The sequence below is a fragment of the Falco biarmicus genome, chromosome 8 (genome assembly GCF_023638135.1).
Source record: "Falco biarmicus isolate bFalBia1 chromosome 8, bFalBia1.pri, whole genome shotgun sequence".
Classification (NCBI taxonomy): Eukaryota; Metazoa; Chordata; class Aves; order Falconiformes; family Falconidae; genus Falco; species Falco biarmicus.
Genome location: NC_079295.1, coordinates 26,688,185 through 26,703,711, shown reverse-complemented (window position 1 = coordinate 26,703,711; position 15,527 = coordinate 26,688,185). Strand labels below are relative to the sequence as shown.

Below are 15,527 nucleotides of genomic sequence, written 5' to 3'. Positions count from 1 at the left end.
CTTCTGGCTTCCATCTGCCTCTATTTCCCTGACCTGTTTGGGTCTGCAGTGCGCCTTGGCTCTCCACATGCTTTGCTGGGCTCCGGTACAGGAAGGGTTGGTGCCACCACCCTGCCATTCTGTTTTCCTGTCCTTCGCAGAGCTGGGGGCTGTTCTTGCTGCCCCAGAGCAGGTAAATGTGCCCTCTTGTGTGGGGGAGCAGCTCCCAGTGTGGCTGTATGTCCTGGGGGCTCTCCCGCAGATTGCTAGCCTTGCAGCAGGGGAAGGGAAGGGTTGAGTCCCCTGAGCTGTCCCCTGCCCATTTTGGGTTATGTCCCCCAAGCATGGCAGGGGCATGCTGGGCACTTGAGTGGGATGCTTGAGGTGCTGAGCCCTCTGTGTGGGTCGTGGGGCTTGCAGAAAACCCTTCCCTCCCCACAGCCCCAGCTGCCCGGAGCTGGGCCCTGTTTCTCCGGTCTCCTTGGTGACAATCTCATCGCTCCTCGGCTTCTCTCCAGCACCTGAAAATAGCCTCCGAAAGTGGAGATGCCTGCTGCCTTGCCTGCTGCCAGCACCCGGCCGTGGCCAGGCTGGAGCCAGGCTGCCCAGCTCAACGCAGCTGTAAGGGCTTGGGCCCATCCAGCCCCTTGCACCACTGTGTGGCTGGGGCCACCCAGGATCTGGGTAGCCACTGTGTCCTTGTGTCACCCCACCCTTGCTGGCTTGTCCCCAGCAGCAAGCCACCTGCCCCTTCCCTCCTTTTCCTGCCTGCCTTGGGGTAGCACCAGGGGACAGGGGCTTCGCTCCTTGCGCCCCACCATGGGCTGGGGTCCAGCTGTCCCGGGGGAGTCAGCTAGAGCCACTTTGAACCCGTGGCTGGGCAGCCACCAGTCTGCTCGCCCACGGCTGCTCCCGGGCTGGCCCGGCAGCCAGCCAAGGGGTTATTTGAATCTTCCTGAAATAGAAATGGAGCTGGGAATGAGCAGAGGGCGGCAAGACTGGGTGGCCCTGTGGGCGAGGAAATTGGTTCCCCAGCAGTCGCGGGCTGCCCTGCCGTGAGGCCTGGGGTGGCCGGGCACGGCTGAGCCGCGGTGGGACCCCGGGCAGGGCCAGGGCAGCGTCGGGGTCAGAGGGATCCAGCTGGATCCGCGGCTGGATGCAGCCCTCCCCCAGCATCCCCGGTGGAGCGGGGGGATGCTGTGCCCCCCCTGCTCCCCGGCTCCTGCTGCAGGACGGCTGGGGTGGCACCTGGGCAGGCAGGGCCGCATACCTGGCAGGAGCCGAGCACCGCTCCGGGAGGACAGAGGGGTCGGTGGAGCGGGGCGACGGGTTTTCTGCTCCCAGCCATCTCTCCATCGCTCCCTCCCTCGAGTCCCCAGGCCCGGCGCTGTCCCCGGGGCCACGGCCACCCCCTCCCGGCCGCCGCGGCGGGGTGACGCCGTGGCTGTAGGCGCTGCCCGGCTGTGGCGGTGTCCCCCCCCCCGCGGCGGTGGCGGGGGCATGGCTGGCATTGCTCGGTGACACCCTATCTGCCAGGCCCCCACCAGCCGCGGGCCCAGAATAGCAGCGCTGCCCCGCAGTCAGCATGGAGCGGCTCCCCGGCCCCGCTGCGTCCCAGGTACGGCCGTGACGGGCGGGGGGCCCGGCCCGACAGCCCCCCGCTTGGGGACAGGCCACCTCCGGGGTGGGGGGACGCGAGGGACTGGCAGTCCCCTTCCCGCGGCCGGGCAGCCGTGGGGACAAGGACGCGGAGCGCAGCCCGGCCAGCCCGCCTGCCTCGGCTGCCCCCAGTCCCCTGGGAAGGGCTGGGGGCGTTGGTGCAGGGTCGCTTCCTTCCCGGGGCTGCCTGCGGGAGCCGTGCCTGCGCCTTTGGTATTGTAGGGTGGCTCGTAAACACCGGCTCTGGCGGCGGGCTGGTGGCCCGGGCTGGTGGCCCGGACTTGCCCTGCCCGCCGCACGTGCCGCCGCATTACGGCAGGGTCTCCCGGGGACCGGGGGCACGGGGCCGACCGGCCGTGCTCGCCTCCCGCCCGCCTGGGGCTGCTCCCCGAGTTACTGCGGGGTGTCCCGGGGCGGACCGGGTCCCGGAGGGCAGGTGGGGCTGGCGGGGCTCCCGGCGCGGGAGGAAGCAGGACCGGAATTTACACCTTGGGCTTGGGAGAGGGAGAGGATGGGCGCGGAGCGGCTGCGGGACGCGCCGGGCTCCCACGGCAGAGGGAGGCGCCGGGGGGTCCTGACCCCTGCCCTGACCCACTGAACCCCGGTGTCCCCCGCATCCCCCAACCCCCGCGCAGGGCGACAAGCTGGGCGTCCCGGGCTGGAGCCACTGCAGGCTCTGGGGGTCCTGGGCGGGCACGGGGCTCCCCGGGGGGGCTGGAGGCTAAGCCCAGCCCGCATCCCCACCCTGAAAGGACTGTCGCCTCTGCTCGGCTTGGGGGGCGGGCGGCTCGGGGCAGCCGGTGGATGCAGGCAGAAGCCGTGGGTGGGGGAGAGACAGGGCTGGCTCCTGCCGACCCTCCCCCTCGCTGTGTGCCCCCTCAGGTGGCGCTGCTGGACGCTGCTGCCTGCCCTGAGGATGAAGGTGGGTAGGAGGCAGGGCCAAGGCTTGGGGGGGGTGGGGGGGCCGGCAGGCTCACTCATGCACCCTGCCCATACCCCCTTTTGCTCCGTTCAGCTCCTTCCCAGCAACTCCCAGTGCTCCTCAGGCTGGAGAGCTGCAGCGCTGTGTGCTGCTCCCTGCGGAGTGTGGAAAAGAGGGGGGTTTGTGGGGAGCATCCCTTCCCACAGCATCTTCCCGCTCCCCCCAGGCAGGAGGGGGCTGAGACCCAGCAGCTCAGCTCACCGGCCAGGGCTGGGGCGGGTTTGCCTGCAGGGTGCCTGGAGGCCCTGTGCCCCAGGAAGGAGGGGGAGGAAGAAGAGAAGGAAGAGGACAGGAGAAGGAGCCCAAGACCCGTCACCTTCACACTGGGCAATGAGGTGCTGGGGATGAGTCCAGAGAGTGAGTTTCAGAGCCCCGATGCCGAAGTCTACATGCACTTCATGAGGAGCCACTGCTGCTACGACGCCATCCCCACCAGCTGCAAGCTTGTCGTCTTTGATGTCTCCCTGGAGGTGACAAAGCTGAGGATTTGTGGGGACGGACAGGGGAGGAGTGGGATAGAGGACCCTCTGACACCCTCCCCATTCTGCCAGCAGATCAAGAAAGCCTTCTTGGCACTGGTGGCCAACGGAGTGCGTGCTGCCCCACTCTGGGACAGCAAGACACAGAGCTTTGTGGGTGAGTGCCAGGAGCACTGCCTGGCCCCTTATCCTGCCTGGCAGTGAGGGTGCGGGCAGTGCTGCCAGCCCCACGTGTCTCCGCAGGGATGCTCACCATCACTGACTTCATCAACATCCTCCACCGCTACTACCGTTCGCCCCTGGTGAGTGCAGCAGGGAGGGCACAGTGGGTAGAGGCAGGCACGGGGCAGGGAAGGGCTGTCCCCACCTCTCCTAGTCCCCCCTTCATCACTAGACCATGACCAGGGGATGCTCTGGGCCAGCCCAGTGTCCGCTTGGTGCCCCTCTGCCTGGCACCCAAGATATGATCCCTGTGCTTAGGGTGGTGGCTGAGGTGGGATGTCTGGGGAAGAGGATAGTGCCCCAGAGTCCCCTCAGTCCCCTGTGGGGCCACCATGACCATGTAATTTCACTGCCCTCAGGTTCAGATCTACGAGGTGGAGGAGCACAAGATTGAGACCTGGAGAGGTAAAAAGTGGCGGGCAATGGGGGTGGCTGGACTGGGGATGTCGTGGAGGGCATGGAGGTGGGCTCTGGGGGTGTGGGGCTGCAGGAGTGGGCTGGGGGACCCCTTCTCCTACCTTTCTCCCTTGGCAGAGTTGTACCTGCAGGGCTCCTTCAAGCCACTGGTCTACATCTCCCCGAGTAATAGGTGAGCACCTGCCCACTGAGGGAGAGCACACCCTGCGGGGGGGCACCGGGATGCAGCCCTATCCCCCCACGGTGTCCCCGTCACCTGCAGCCTCTTCGATGCTGTCTACTCCCTGATCAAGCACAAGATCCACCGCCTGCCCGTCATCGAGCCCATCTCGGGCAATGTCCTGCACATCCTGACCCACAAGCGCATCCTCAAGTTCCTCCACATTTTTGTGAGTGCCGGGGCTGCGTGTGCACACACATGGCGAGTGTGCAGGGGCACAAGCAAGGGTGTTGGGGTGTGTGCAGGTGCCAGCCCAGCCCTGTCCTGCCCCACCACAGGGCTCCACCATTCCCAAGCCACGCTTCCTGAAGAAAACGGTGCAGGAGCTGTGCATCGGCACCTTCCGTGATGTGGCTGTCGTGCCCGAGACCGCCCCCATCTACACTGCCCTGGAGATCTTCGTGGACCGCCGTGTCTCTGCCCTGCCCGTCATCAATGATGCCGGTACCTGGGGAGGGAACCAGCGACCCCCGCCATCTCCCTCAGCCAGTGGCTCTGGCCTCATCTACACACAAAACCCCCCTCCTGACCTGTGGGCTGCCCCTTGGGGTGCAGGGAGAGCATGGTGTGTGGTCGCCAGGGCCCCCTCCCCAGCCCCTGTACTGTCTCTCCTTGCAGGGAAGGTGGTAGGCCTCTACTCCCGGTTTGATGTCATTGTGAGTACCCTGTGTGCTTGCATGCCCGGGTGTGAGTTTGGCCCCTTGCATGCCACTGGTGGGGTGCTCACACCTGCCTGTACCTGTGTAAATCCACCCCATGTGCAGTGACATGCACATCCCAGTGCAGATCTGCCCTGTGCATCCCCGGGACTTGGTGTCCCCTGCTGTGCCAGCATAACAGGGTGTGAGGACACGCTGAGGCACTGAGCAGACTCCTCTCCCACAGCACCTGGCAGCTCAGAAGACCTACAACAACCTGGACATCAGTGTGCGGGAGGCATTGCAGCAACGCAGCATCTGCTTGGAGGGTGTCATCACCTGCTACCCACATGAAACCATGGAGGACATCATTGACCGCATCGCCAAGGAGCAGGTGAGCGGCTGGGGTGCCTCGTGCCCATGCCAGCCCCTCCGCCTGCTGGCCAACCTGCCTGTGATGCTCTGCCTGCACCCCACAGGTCCATCGTCTGGTTCTGGTGGATGAGAACCAGTACCCACGGGGCATCATCTCCCTCTCCGACATCCTCCAGGCCCTTGTACTCACTCCCGCAGGTATCGATGCTCTTAACTCTTAGCCCGCGACGCTCCATCTTTCTCCACTTGCACCCTCCATTTCTCTCCACTTCAGGTAGGCGCTGTCCCCTGTCACTGTGTGCCTGTTCCCTCCCCACTGCTGGGTCACCTGCACTTTATGACCTTCCTGCTCTGTCCACCTGCCTCCACCACAGCCAAACTGGCCATGGAGGACAAATGAGGATGGGGCTGGGGACTGGCAGTGCTGCGTGCCCAGGTGGGGACAGCAGGACCTGGATGCTGTTTGTCCCAGGGGACACAAAAATCACAGGGGACCCCTTCTGGGGTCCTGATCCCTGGCATCTGTGAGGAAGAATGGGGGCACCTGCCACAGAGACACCCCCACATCTCCATCCAGGCAGTGCATGGGATGCACATTTTGCAGGTCTCTGGGCTTTGGGCTGGATGAGATGTTTTGGGGTGTGACGCACCCCAAGATAAAAGCCCTTTTTTGACATTACCTCAAAGCCCCCCCTGAGACCTGAAGCCCCTTCAGTACCATTCTCAGGGGACAAAGAAGGGACAGACCTGCACTCACACGCCCTGGATATGCTGGCCACCACTAGCCACGTGCACACCATGGCTGATGCACAGGCCATGGGTGGCAGAGCCCTCCAGCCCCTCTACCCGCTGCAGCCCCAAAACTGCTTGCTCCAGGGACGGGACTCACTCCTGGGCTGCACCGGGACCACACTGCCCGGCTGCCTGCATCTGGCTCTGCTCTCCCACTGCCTGGTGAGTCCTGACTGGCAACGGGTGGCACAGCACTGGCATCCACTGTGGCACCCATTTAGGGGTGAACTGGGAAGGGTGGAGCTGGCCCCAGTGCCCAGCTGCTTCCCAAATGTTTTTTTGGGGTGGTGTTAGGGAATGGGCTTGGGACAGCCCCATGCCCACCAGTTACCCCAGCAGTGCCCAGTTCCTCCACACAGAAGGGTACTGGGCATGGTGTGTGTGTTAACCACACCAGACATGGGACAGCTACCCCCTCCCTTCCCCATCACGGTGCCTTAGCTCAGCTCATCCCTGGCCTATGGGGTGGCCATCCAGATGTCCCACTCCAGGACAGTCCCTTCCACCCCTACCCCAGGGCTGGCATCCAAGCCAGGGACAGAGGTGAGACCCCACTGTCTGCGGGAGCAGATCAGAGGGCCACGCCACCGGGTGCCCAGCCCAGCACCTGTCCCTGCCAGGGAGTTATGGCCTTGCACACTCTCTCATCCTGCAGGCATTGACCAATCCTTGCTCTGAAGACACCAGGGAAGTCCCGCCATCTCATGAGACTCAGGGGCATCTTGCGTGGCCCTGGAGCCGTGGAAGGATGTTTGGGCCCTGGAAGCTCTCCATGAGGAGGACCTGCCTGCCCAACCCAGTCCTGGGGCTCGTCTTGAGTCCAGGGCCAGGTGCTGCTGGCTACGGGGAAGCAGGGAGCAGGGAAAAGGGGGCCTGGCAGTGCCTCCCATCAGCAAGCACAGTTATGTTCGATGGGTATTATGCCATGCCCGCAGGTGGACACCGAGACCCACACAGCCCAGGGGACTCGGCCACCCCGTTCCCATCCTGCTGCCACATTTGAGGGCTTTGGCCGTGGCTCCCCACCCAGCGAGCATGGTTCTGCCAGCGGTGCCTGGTGCCGGTAGCATAGGCTCAGCTGCACACACGGGCTTGTTTATTGTCAGGTCACACGGGGCTGGAGGTTCCTGGCAAAGGCGCAGCCTGCACCGGGGCTGGCGCCAGGACGGGCACTTGCACGGGGACCCTGTGCACATTTCGGGGTGGGTGGGGTGTATTTATTTATTTGCTGGTCTGTTCAGCCTTGTTGTAACAAAGCAGCCTGTTCCAGGAACTGTGCCTTGCATTTCTGGGGTGCAGCTGGGCATGGCTCCTCTGGAGAGACCTGGGCTGGAGAGGGGGTGCCGGTGGCTTGGCAGGGCTGGGGGAGCCAGCGTGGGATGCCAGTGAGGCATGGCACATGCCATGGGCACAGGGTGGCACCTCAACCCATGTGGGTAGAGTCAGGAGGATGGGGACGTGGGGCATGTAGCCTCAGTAGCGCCACTATGGCACTAGTGTGCAGGTCCCCTCGGGGACACCCCAGGGATGGCAGCCTTGGTGCCAGCCAGGTTTCTGCCTGCTGCTTACTGCAGCCCAGCTAGGATCCCCAAGCAGCAGGAAGGTGAAGGGGGTTCACTCTTAGGGTGCCCCACACCCCAGCCTTCCAGGAGCCTGGGTCTGAGCCCCTGCAATGGCCCTGGGTATCAGCCTCATGTCCCTGCCTGGGCACAGGGGGAGCTGAGCTGATCCTCCCCTGCCTGCTTCCCTGGGAGTGAGTCCTGTCCCCATTCCCATGACCCCGTATCAGCATCTTGGCGAAATAACGGCTGATAGCGAAAGGTCCCGGGTGCTGAACACCCCTCCTGCGCTGGCTGGCCCTGCCAGGGCACACGATACCAGAGCTGGGTGGTGACAGGCCCCTTCCCCATCACAGGGACATGCTGTGCTACTGCTCTGCTAGCCTGGGACCAGTGCTGGCTCCCCCCCTCGGGACGAGGCGCAAACCCCAAACCCCGGACAGCGCTTGACCTGCCCCTGGGAGGCAGGGGGAAACTGAGGCACAGAGAAATGGCTGAGGCCAAGGTCAGCTGTTCAGAGAGGACCCAGATGTCCTGGCTCCAGGCACAGATCCACACGCAGCTACACAAGAACAGGACGAAGGAGACACAGAACGGCTGCAAGCCCCCTCCCCACCTCCCCCCCGCCCCAGCACAGGTCCCAGGTTCCTGACACAGCCCAAGTGGGCACGGGATGGGGGGACACAACCCCTCGTGATGTGTGAAAGGCACAGCAGTTCCCCAAGCCTCCTGCTGATTTGGGGTAGGGAGATACTAGTGCCCCAGGGGCAATTTGGGGGCATCCCTCATCCCCCCACACTTCCCCACAGTGGGGCTGGAAGCCCCCTGGCCCAGGCTGGGCAGGGGATGGGTGCTGGGGTGGGTTTGCCTTCCTGCCCCTCCTCATGGGGCAGCAAGGGTCCCCACTTGGCACCTAGGGTGGGGGGGTGAACACGCGTTCAAGGGGCCCCTGGGCGAGCAATGAACTCCAGGTTGATGGGCTTGTCGGCCACCAGGACGATGCGGGACACAGATGTCACCTCCACACCGCGGGGGTCTGGCCGCACCTCGAATGCCTGGATGATCTGTGGGGAGAAGCAGGGTGGCAGTGCCTCGAGGACTCCGCAGGGCCCCCATCCCAGCTTGTGGCGAGTTACCCAGGGTGGGGGGCCCCTACTCACCCTAGCGAGGGCCAGGTGCATCTCCAGCTCGGCGATGCGGCGGCCGACGCAAGCGCGGACCCCATAGCCAAAGGGGATGGAGCTGAAGGGGTGGTGGGGGGAGCCGTGGCCCCGGAGCCAGCGCTGGGGCAGGAACCGCTCAGGCTCAGGGAAGTAGGTCTCGTCGTGGGACATTGCGTAGTGTGCCAGGACGAAGAGGGTCTGCAGGGCAAGAAGCGAGGGAATTAATGACCCCCGTCTGGCCCCCACTGAGCACAGAAGGGGTCCCCACATCACGGTCCCCACTCACGTTTTTGGGGAAGAGGTAGTCTCCGATGACAATGTCCTTCTCATAGAAGACCCTGGCATTGGTGGGCACCACGGGGTAGACCCTGGGATATGGGGAGAGTGAGTGGGGAAGCAGGACCCATTTGGGGACCCCAGAGGGAGAGGACCACAGGCAGGACAAGGAGGAGCATCTCCCGCTGCTCAGCAGCTCTGTCTCTCTCCCCAGGGAGCAGGTGGATGGATGTGGCCCCGAGGGACTGAATCCAGCCCTGCACTCTGCTTGGCTGGTGCATCTCTGAAGAGTGGGGGAGAAAGGACTGCCCCTGGGGAAGGGGTCAGTGACCAGGACCCTGGGGCAGGGGCAAGGCTAGGCTGTACCTCAGTGTCTCCTTGATAACAGCCCGAAGCATCGGCATCTTGGGGATATCCTCAGCACCAGGAAACCGGTCAGCAGGCACGACGGCTTTCAGCTCCTGGTACAGGGTCTCCTGGATGCCCGGGTCCCGAGAGAGGTGGTACAGGGCCCAGGACAGTGTGTTGGAAGTCTGGAGGAGTGGAGCACCAAGGGGAGTGAGGGAGATGGGGCTGGCACCCGAGGAGCCTTGTGCCAAGCGTGGCACCAGTGTGGCACCACACAGCTCCTGCTTTGGTGCTCAAGGAAGCCAGGGGTGAGGGGCAGTGAGCACAGAGGAAACTGAGGCAGGGAGCACAACAGAGGACAGGGTCTGTATTGACCAGTCCCTGAGGGTTTGCCCCTGTGGGGCACCAGCTCCCCAGCCACCAGCCCAGAGCTCGCAGGGGCTGGGGAGCACGGCTGAGCCCCATGGCTCACCCTGGCACAGAGCTCAGTGAAGATCGCCTGGCAGTAGATGCCTGGCCCTCACCGTGTCCACGCCAGCCAGCAGCAGCTCAGCCACGCTGCCATAGACCTCGTCCAGGCTGAGCCTGCCGCTGGCCAACAGGTAGCTCAGGTAGCCAGACACCTCCTTGCCTCGCTCCACCTGCCCCTCCAGCTCCTCCATCTTTCGGTCAATCAGGTTCTTGCCTGCAGGGACAGATAGCAGGACCCAGCGCTAATGGAGCGAGGGTGGCCAAAAGGACTCATGGCTGTTGACTGCCCCACTTTTGAAGGTCCTTAGGGAGTCTGATCCCACTGTGCTGGGCCCCCATCATCACTGCTCACCGAAGGCAAAGATGGTGTCCCAGCTGTCCAGGTAGCGGTCCCAGAAGGGCAGCACCTTGCGGCTCCATCGGGGCAGTACGGTGGCAAAGATGGAGTTCTTGAACATGAGGTTGATGGAGTCAATGAAGCGCTGGGTCTCAGCTGGGACCTGCTGCTTCAGGCACCCAATGCGGGTCTCAAAGAGGATGTAGGAGATCCCTGTGGAAGACAGGCTGCATCCAGACACCCGTGGGGATGGGAAGAGCGAGGCAGGGCAGGGGTGAGGGGGAGGACCCCCCTACCTTCCAGGGCAAAGCGGTACAGCAGGTTGGCCACGTCCCCCACCAGCACCCCGGAGGGGCTGAGGCTCCGCTCAGCCCGCAGCCGCACCATCAGGTCCGACACCACCTCCCCGATGGCATCCGCATACAGCACGGCCTCCGAGGGCTTCAGCAGCCGCTTGTTGAGGACCTGGCGCAAGCGGTACCAGCGCTCCCCTTCCCTGTGTGAGGATGGGGCTCAGTGCTGGGGGCACAGTCGGGCAGAGGGCAGTGGCTGGCAGCAGTTTCCCAGTCCCCGGGTGCATCCTCCTAATGCCAGGCTGAAACCACCCCGGAGGTCTTTCCACCCACCATGGCCATGCCCTTCTGCTTGGGGGAGCACATGCTGCTTGCAGGAGAGGGAGCAATGCGAGCTGCCACCTGGGCCCTACACCTGAGGAAGGGACAGGAGCCACCTGCTGCCCTGCAGAGCGCAGCCCGGGCAGGACTCACTCGGTGAAGGGTCCGTAGGGCAGGCGCCGCGTGTCCCGGTGCTCCTTCCACAGGGCCATGTCGCTCCGCATGGGGTACTTGCCCTCCTGCCGTAGCAGCTGCTCCAGCACCACTGGGCTCCCAATGTTGATGTTCTCGTAATGCCCGAAGGTTGACCTCCATATAGGGCCATAAATGCGCCGGGACATCAGCTGTGATGCACCAGAGCACAGCAGGGTGAATGGGACAGGGCCAGCACTGGGGCTTGATCACCTCTCCCTGCCCCAGTGCTGCCCTGCATGTGTCCAGCATGCTCTGCACCTACCCTAGGGACCCCTCAGCGCCAACTGGGCCCAAGCACCCGCCTCTGAGCCCCCAAGCTGGCACCATCCTTGAAGAGCTTTGCAGATGGCTTGAGCTGGTGTCTCCAGGCACATGTCCTCTGCCAGCACTATGCACACTAGGCACCGACCCCTGGCACAGGCTGACACATCCCTCACCCACCCCAGAGATGCACAGAGGGTCTGGCAGGTCTTCTGGGGAAGCAACACCAAGAGGGGACAGCAGGGACAGGGGCAACTTCCAGGCACAGGGCTTTGCTGAGATGCAAGGCTGTTGCAGTCGCTGTCAGCAGGTCCAAGCCCTGCTGCTTCCAGCATAGCCCCAGCTCTGATCAACCCAGGGACAAGAGTACCTGCATGCGTCCCTGAACCCGCCACCTGATAAAGGTGGTTAATGATCAGCAGTGGGAGGGCAGTGTCAGGCTGGGGCAGGACCGGGCTGCTCCAAGGGCAGGCTACCACCCCCGGGGCATGGCCCTGGGGCCACAGGCTCACAAGCCAGTTAGGGGACATCCACCAGCATCAGACCTGCTCTGGGCTCTGCCAGCTGCATCTTCCCCCTCCTTGGCTGCACCCAAGAGAGCCATGCCTGCCTCCCCACTGGGGAGCACTGTGACCCCCAAGCGTACGCCTCAGGTGCAGCTGGGCACCCTTTTGCAAGCGGATCTGCACAGGGCCATGTCTAAGGGCTGCTGTCCATCCTACCCGGCACTGCCAGAGCCCCTGCAGAGCGGGGCCAAGCCTGGGGAGCTGTGGGGGACCAAGCAGGGAAGCCCTGGTCCCCATTCCCCGCGGCTACGGGGATGCACGTGGTACAATCTCCCTTGGTGACTGACTGCATCGCAGCCTGCGCCCGGATTCAGCTGGATTCGTCACCGCGGGGAGATGTTCCTCGCGCATGGTGGCAGGAAGAGGGGGAGGGATGGCTGCCCCGGTGCCGCAGGCAGCTCGCCGGGCGAACATGCTGTGTGGGGCCGCGGGCAGCCATGGCTCAGGTTGAAGCCTGCCCACCAGCATCTGCTAGCAGCCGGGACCCGACACGGCACAGGCCTTGGAGAGCAGGGCTGAGAGAAGCCAGAGCTGCCGGGACCTGGGGAAAGGCACCTCCAGAACATGCAGGCATCTGTCCGCAAAGCTGGGCTGTGCTCAGGGCCCCAAGGGCAGCAGGGAGCAGCAGGAAGCTCCCGTGTCCGCTCCTTGGGACCCCGCTGCCCTCAGCCCCTTCTCCAAACAGCAGTGCCTGGTGCTCTGCGGTGCTGGGGAGGCCTCATCCTGCATGCTCCTCCGGCCGGTCAGAGCTCCAGGGTGCTGGAAGATGCTGCCTGGCTCACAGCCAGCCAAGCCCGTTTTTGCTTCATCCGATGTATGAGGAAATGTTGACAGAAGAAAACAAACACCTCTGCCTGTTCCTCCCCTGCCTGCCTGGGTACCATCTGCCCAAACATCTGCTGGCTGCCTGCCCCCCAAGCCATGGCCCCTCCAGCTTGTCACAGCCAGGGCAGCCAGGGCTGCTCGGGGATGCCAGGGCCCCATGAGCTGCCTCTGAACCTCTGCCCTCGGCTGCCTGGCCAGCTTAGGGATGGTGAAGTGGCCAGCTTAGTGATGGTGGAGCAGCCCTGGGCTGGCAGGACCCTCCTGGGGCCACCCTGTTCCACTGCTGGCCCCAGCATCACCCCACGGTGCAGGGGTGCTCCCCACCACCCAGCCCCTCTTCTCCCCTGGCCTGCCGCCCCCCGCTCAGCTCCCCGCTATCACTCGTAGGCTGCTCCCCCACCCCGGAGCCCATCTCACCCTGCCCCCGGCAAGCACCCACTCCCCCTTCTCGCAAAGCCCCCCGCCCCCGCGCACAGCACCCTCCCTGCAGCCCACCCGGGAGCCCCCCTACCCCCACGCACCCGTGCAGGGCCCCCGCACTCCCCCTCCCCCCCGCAGCCCCCGGGCCGGGCTGCCCCGGCGCACCTGGAGCCGGTGCGTGTGCAGCAGGTAGCCCCGCAGGAATAGCCAGACGAAAGTCCGGAGCAGCCCCGGCCCCGGTAGCTCCTCCGGTCCCTTCAGCCGCGCCGGTCCCGCCGCCGCCGCCGCTGAGCCCCCGGTCCTGCGCGGCAGCCCCGGGGTGCTGCGCGGCGGCGGCGGCGGGCGGGGGCGCAGCAGCAGCGGCAGCAGCAGCCGCCGGGCCCCGCCGCTCGGGCCCGCCATGCTCCGTCGGCAGCGCACGGGACGGGGCGGGGCGGGGAGCCACCGGGGGCGGTGGGGGGCGGCACCGGGGGCGGCGCGGGGGGCGGTGTGGGGGCGGCAACCGGGCAACCGGCGCCGGGCACCGCGCACCGGCAACTGAGCATCGCGCACCGGGTGCTGCGCACTGGGTACCGGCCCTGGTGCCGGCTGCTGCGCAATGGGTACGGGATACCGGCTGCTGCACAGCAAGGACCGGGCACCGGGCAGCGCGTACCGGGCACCTTCTGCTAGTTGCTGCACACCTGCTGCTGGACCATGGATACCGGCTGCAGTACCGAGTACCCGTTACGGCACACTGGGTACCAGGTACAGCACACCAGGCGCCACATGCCGTACACAAAGTACTGGACACTGGACCCTGCCCAGCAGCATCACACACCGTGCACCGGGTGATACGTACTTGGAACTGGCATCAGCAGTACGCAGTGCCGTGTGTCAGGTACTGGATGCCATGCACTGTGCACTGCACAATGGCACCGTGCACCCGGCAGCTGGCAGCCGGCGCTGGCAAGGTGTGGTAGTGCAGCACCGCAGCACCCTGGGCACAATGTAGTGTGTGGCACCAGCACCCGTACCAGCATCAGGTGCTGCACGCCAAGCACTGCAAATGGGCAGCGGGTGCTGGGCTCTGCTCACCAGGCACCAGCACCAGGCACCGTGCATCATGTGAACAGCGGTGGCATTGCCCTCTGGCACTGGGTAGTGCATCCCAAACACTGCATACCCTACAGCGGCACCAGGCTCACCACTGGACCTGCTCTTTAGGGCTGCTGCCCCTCCTGATCGGAGCCCTTCTGCCCTTTCTCCATCCCCTGCCTGTCTTACCCCTGTCCTTGCCTTGATCCCCTGCAGTACAGGATGGTGCCCTGGGAAGCTGGGTCCAAGCTGTCCCATGGGTCTCTCAAGCACTTCCTCTGGGCACTGCCAGCCAGGAGCCCAGCTAGGGAGACCTTGGCATGCCCAGTGCAGCTGGCTGGCAGCCCACCTGGAGGCAGGTTTGGTTTGTCTTCACACCAGGGAGAGCATGGCACCAGCTCCTGCCTCAGCCTGGTGCAGTCAAGCTGTCTAGACCACAAGCCGGGCTCTGCTGTGGCAGTGGGCAGGGCCATGGGTGCAGGGCATGTCCCCTCTGTCCAGCCTGGCACTGCCAGGCCTTGGGGCCGTGGGGTAGGTCACTGTTCTGCCCGGGTGCCACTCCCGGGGCAGCTGGCACCGTGCGTCTGGCTGGGACATCCCAGTGCTGATCATTAACCACCCTTATCGGGTGGCGGGTTCAATGTCCTGGACAGGGAGGTTTTGTCCCCAGGCTGGGTAGGTATCTCAGAGCCCCATGCGTGGCTGTTGTCCCCATTGGCCTTGCCGCACTGTGGCACGGGGCTGTCCCGGGCTGGGCTCCAGGCACGATGTGCCTGCCAGCGGGGCCGGGGCTGGCAGTGCAGGGGCCGGGCACCCCTGTACCCGTGGCACCCCAGGCTGGGACAGCCAAGCGCGAGCGCCTGCCGCCATCTCATGGCTGCTCCCAGCCAGCTCCGCAGCTGTCCCTGCCGCAGCGAGGCCCAGAGCCGCGAGCAGCTGGAGACCCCAGGCCCAGGCGGGCTGGGGGCTGTGCAGCCGGCACCCGGGCGCCTGGCGCCCTTGCTCCCCGCGGCAGGACACCCCTCGGCCTCTCCGGCCATGCTGTGGCAGCGGTTCCCCTTGCTGAGGGGTGGGACCCCACCACCTCTTTCAGTTTAAATCCATCGCCCCTTACAAAAACCACAGGCCCTGCTAAAGTGTCTCTTCATTTTTCTTATAAACCCCTTTACAGACTGGAAGGCTATGACAAGGGCTCCTTGAGCCTTCTTTTCTCAGGTTGAACAACCCCAGCTCTTCATGGGAGAGGTGTTCCAGCCCTCTGGTCATTTTTGTGTCCCTCCTCTGGACCTGCTTTAACAAGTCCATGCTTCTCTTGTACTGAGGACCTCAGAGCCGAATGCAGTACTCCAGGTGAGTCCCACGACAGCAGAGTGGAGGGGGAGCATCACCTCCTCGGCCGTGTTTGCCTCAGTGCTGTTTTGTGATCCCAGATACAGTCGGCTTTCTGGGCTGCAAGCACACATTGCCAGCTCATATACTATCTTTCATCCACCAGTATCCCCGGGTCCTTCTATGCAGGGCTGCTCTCCATCCATCCATCCATCCATCCATCCATCCATCCATCCATCCATCCATCCATCCATCCATCCATCCATCCATCCATCCCCCAGTCTGTACTGCTGCTGGGGTTGCCCCGACTCGGGTGTAGCACC

At 64.7% G+C, this 15,527-nt stretch overlaps 2 protein-coding genes across 3 annotated transcripts; one reads left to right on the top strand and one right to left on the bottom strand.

Annotated features, from left to right (window-relative positions):
- The first annotated feature begins 2,311 nt into the window (after positions 1-2,311).
- Positions 2,312-7,717, top strand: PRKAG3 (protein kinase AMP-activated non-catalytic subunit gamma 3). Of its 2 annotated transcripts, XM_056350138.1 has the most exons (11): positions 2,312-2,560; positions 2,852-3,090; positions 3,175-3,256; positions 3,343-3,401; positions 3,681-3,726; positions 3,856-3,910; positions 4,001-4,127; positions 4,237-4,402; positions 4,577-4,614; positions 4,844-4,990; positions 5,076-7,717. In XM_056350138.1, exons 1-11 carry the CDS (start codon positions 2,443-2,445, stop codon positions 5,190-5,192), a joined length of 1,194 nt encoding a protein of 397 aa, XP_056206113.1. In that variant the 5' UTR covers positions 2,312-2,442; the 3' UTR covers positions 5,193-7,717. The 2 variants fall into 2 exon arrangements, with proteins under 2 accessions (XP_056206113.1, XP_056206116.1); XM_056350141.1 differs by lacking the exon at positions 4,577-4,614 and having other exon boundaries at positions 5,076-5,212.
- A 100-nt stretch (positions 7,718-7,817) lies between these two features.
- On the bottom strand, positions 7,818-13,217 carry LOC130154233 (sterol 26-hydroxylase, mitochondrial). The gene is made up of 9 exons (XM_056350134.1): positions 12,964-13,217; positions 10,685-10,875; positions 10,214-10,413; positions 9,933-10,130; positions 9,634-9,794; positions 9,128-9,294; positions 8,772-8,853; positions 8,483-8,683; positions 7,818-8,386 (listed from the first exon to the last, which is right to left on the bottom strand). The coding sequence occupies exons 1-9, from the start codon at positions 13,198-13,200 to the stop codon at positions 8,261-8,263; spliced, it is 1,563 nt and encodes a 520-aa protein (XP_056206109.1). The 5' UTR covers positions 13,201-13,217; the 3' UTR covers positions 7,818-8,260.
- Between the last annotated feature and the right edge of the window lie 2,310 nt (positions 13,218-15,527).